Source organism: Setaria viridis, chromosome 6 (assembly GCF_005286985.2).
Source record: "Setaria viridis chromosome 6, Setaria_viridis_v4.0, whole genome shotgun sequence".
In the NCBI taxonomy this organism is placed as follows: domain Eukaryota; kingdom Viridiplantae; phylum Streptophyta; class Magnoliopsida; order Poales; family Poaceae; genus Setaria; species Setaria viridis.
This window is the reverse complement of record NC_048268.2, coordinates 35,159,443-35,162,850: the sequence shown is the minus strand read 5'-3', so window position 1 is coordinate 35,162,850 and position 3,408 is coordinate 35,159,443. Positions and strand designations below refer to the sequence as shown.

The following is a 3,408-nucleotide window of genomic DNA, read 5'->3' as shown; positions in this document are numbered from 1 at the left end:
TGCTCGATCGCTCGCTCGCTCGCTTCGCTCACCTCGCAACGGCAATCCAACATCAGCGCGTTGCCCGAAACAGCGAGCACAACGCACGGGGCGGATCATATCGGAGCAATGTGCCAGTGCTCCGAGCCGACACAATGCCACCACCAGCTCCTGCTCCCGCCAACCAAGGCCTGCCCCGCGCTGGGTGACCGGCCGAGGCCGGCGCGGCGCGGCGACGGCGGAGGCGGAGGCGGAGGCGGAGGCGCCGCTGCTACCGAGGCGGCGTCCATCCTCCGCCTCGCCGCGCCCATGGTCGGCGCGGGGCTGCTCATGTACATGCGCTCCCTCGTGTCCATGCTCTTCCTCGGCAGGCTCGGCCGCCTGCCCCTCGCCGGCGGCTCCCTCGCGCTCGGCTTCGCCAACATCACCGGCTACTCCGTGCTCTCTGGCCTCGCCGCCGGGATGGACCCCGTGTGCGGCCAGGCGTTCGGCGCCGGCCGAACCTCCGTCCTCGCAGCCGCGCTCCGCCGCACCGTTGCGCTGCTCCTGGCCGCGTCCGTTCCCATCGCCCTGCTCTGGCTCGCCATGCGCCGCGTGCTCGTCGCCGCCGGACAGGACCCCGACATTGCCGCCGCCGCCTACGACTTCATCCTCTGCTCGCTCCCGGACCTCGCCGTGCAGTCCTTCCTCCACCCGCTGCGCGTCTACCTCCGCGCCCAGTCCGTCACGCTCCCGCTCACGTACGCCGCCGCCGCCGCGCTCGCGCTCCACGTCCCCATCAACTGCCTCCTCGTGCACAGCCTCCGCCTGGGGATACGCGGCGTCGCGCTCGGAGCCGTCTGCGCCAACCTCAATCTCCTGCTGTTCCTCGCCGCCTACGTCTACCTCTCCGGTCTAATGCATGGCAATGGCGACGGCGACGGCAAAGCGACGACGCCGGCGGCCGAGGATGGCGCCGTCGAGTGGGGGTGCCTGCTGAGGCTCTCCGTGCACAGCTGCATGTCGGTGTGCCTGGAGTGGTGGTGGTACGAGATCATGGTGCTCCTCTGCGGCTTCCTCGCCGACCCCAAGGCGGCGGTGGCGGCGATGGGGATCCTGATCCAGACCACGTCGCTGCTCTACATCTTCCCGCACTCCCTCAGCTGCGCCATGTCCACGCGCGTCGGCCACGAGCTCGGCGCGGGGAGGCCGGAGCGGGCGCGCCTCGCGGCCCGCGTCGGCCTCTGCGGCGGCGCGGCGCTGGGCATCGTGGCGTGCGCGTTCGCGGCGTCCGTGAGGGGGGTGTGGGCGCGGATGTTCACCGCCGACGCCGCCGTCCTGCGGCTGGCGTCGGTGGCGCTGCCCATCCTCGGCGCGGCGGAGCTCGGCAACTGCCCGCAGACGGCCGGGTGCGGCGTGCTCCGCGGCAGCGCGCGACCCGGGGAGGCGGCGAGGATCAACGTCTCCGCCTTCTACGGCGTCGGCATGCCCGCGGCGCTCGCGCTGGCGTTCTGGCCCGCGCGGCTCGACTTCCCCGGCATGTGGGTTGGCATGCTCGCCGCGCAGCTGGTGTGCGCAGCGCTGATGCTGCACGCCGTGCAGCGCACCGACTGGCCCGAGCAGGCCGCCCGCGCGCGCGACCTGACGACCGGCGGCGGCGGCGTCACGGTCGTCGTCGCCGACGTCAAAGGCGGGCATGCAGACGCGGCCAAAGTAAAGGCGGACAACGGCATGCTCGTGGTGACCGTGCTAACTTGATCGTCACGGAGGATTCTTCGTCAATTCTTAATTTTTTTTTGCTTCTTTCTTTTTTCACCCTTATTTGAACGTCCAGTGGTATTTTTTTAGCATTTGGAACGATGAATATTGGGAGCATTTAATTTGCATCCATCCTACCGATTTTTTTCCTCTTCGAATTATGTACTGAAGAGATGAGAAATTTTTTGGGAAAAAGCATGCACGACGATGTGATGATGTCTGCTGCAAACGTGGTGACCTCAGAATTGTTTCGCCCTATTTTATACAGCGTGGAGATGACATGCACTTGTATGTAAGAAAAGAGTGGTTTCCAATGCAACTTGTGAGTGATTAGACACTGGACGCCCAGATATGTCCGTGTCATGTGCGTGCAACATTTTTAGCTATAACCTGTACCGATCAGTGATTTGTCAGGGTTAATCATTTGTCCTTTTTTATTTTTGGCACGAAACCATGCTAAGCGGGGAAAATGTGTGGAAGAGTCAAGAAAGTGTCATGCATGCCGCCCTACTTTTCACCGGGTTTGCTATAGTTTTTTTAGTACTTGAAACCAACTAATTTCATATCTCTAATAAGGGACCAATACAAATGCTACATTGGAACGTAGAGTGTAGCCCTAAGCAAGGCAAAGGTTGGTAAGTAGGCAGAGAGAACAATTGGGCCACTGAAAGAATAGTACCGGTTAAATCCTGAAATAAATCTCCTCCTTGAACTATATTCTTTTGTTACTGACATAGTAAATGGCACATTTTTCAGTTTTTTTAGCATTTGCTCATACTTTAACAACTAATCACAAAAAATGTAGTGATTTACATTATCATGCATCACCTTAATATTTTTAGAAGAAATAATGTTCTAGTACATACTCCATTCATCCCAAAGTATAAGGATTTCTGAATTTGTCCTAAGTTAAACTATCCTAAGTTGCACCAAATTAATTATTTGACATGGTAGTAGGTGTTAATGTTGTTAGCTATAAATTTGATCAAATGATAGTTTGACTTAGGAAAAACTCAGAAATAATTATATTTGGGGACATTGGGAGTATGAAAAATGTACTTAAAGTAACTGAATTACCAGCTGTACGTCCTAAGCAGAGAATAGTTCCTGAAACTGAATCATTCCTTGTTTTTTAGGGAAAAAAAAAGCGAGAGAATAGTTCTCGAATAAAAAAAGAATCCAAATGATTACGCTAGCCAAATTAAAGTGGTTATGAATAATGCAGGACAAATCAGACAAACCATTCACTCTCAGTGAACAATGCGTTTGTCGGTGTGGAGCGTGCATGCTGGCTCACATGCATGCACCTTATCTATAAAAAACCACTGTCCTTGTTGTGTGTTGAATTATTCTCATAATTGCATCCACAAGTACAAGGGCTCACTGCCATTAGCAGGATTAAAAGTAAATGTACCTTTCAAGTAAGCCATCCCTCTCAACAACAGGAAAGAGCTGCTGATAATGCAAGAGCATGCAGGAGCATGCACACGACCTGCTTGGCCCGGCACACTGGAGCCACCCTGGATTCCTGATCAGGAGACAACTTGGAGCTAGTGGCTAGCCATGCATATTACCCTACTGCTAATTATGGTTAATAAAAAATAATGAAATTTATTTGCATTGCTTTGTTGCTTTCTTTTTTTTAACTATTGATGGAATTACCACATCTCATCATCATCGCTTCATCAAAAA

The 3,408-nt window shown here is 55.0% G+C and overlaps 1 protein-coding gene across 1 annotated transcript; it reads left to right on the top strand.

Annotated features, from left to right (window-relative positions):
• LOC117860272 (protein DETOXIFICATION 49) lies at window positions 1–1,974 on the top strand. Its single transcript, XM_034743536.2, has one exon. It carries the CDS (start codon window positions 109–111, stop codon window positions 1,714–1,716), a length of 1,608 nt encoding a protein of 535 aa, XP_034599427.1. The 5' UTR covers window positions 1–108; the 3' UTR covers window positions 1,717–1,974.
• Window positions 1,975–3,408: the final 1,434 nt, after the last annotated feature.

Bases quoted from the DNA above. Each gene is read 5' to 3' on its own strand.
- LOC117860272 (XM_034743536.2), top strand. From the start codon at position 109: ATGTGCCAGTGCTCCGAGCCGACACAATGCCACCACCAGCTCCTGCTC.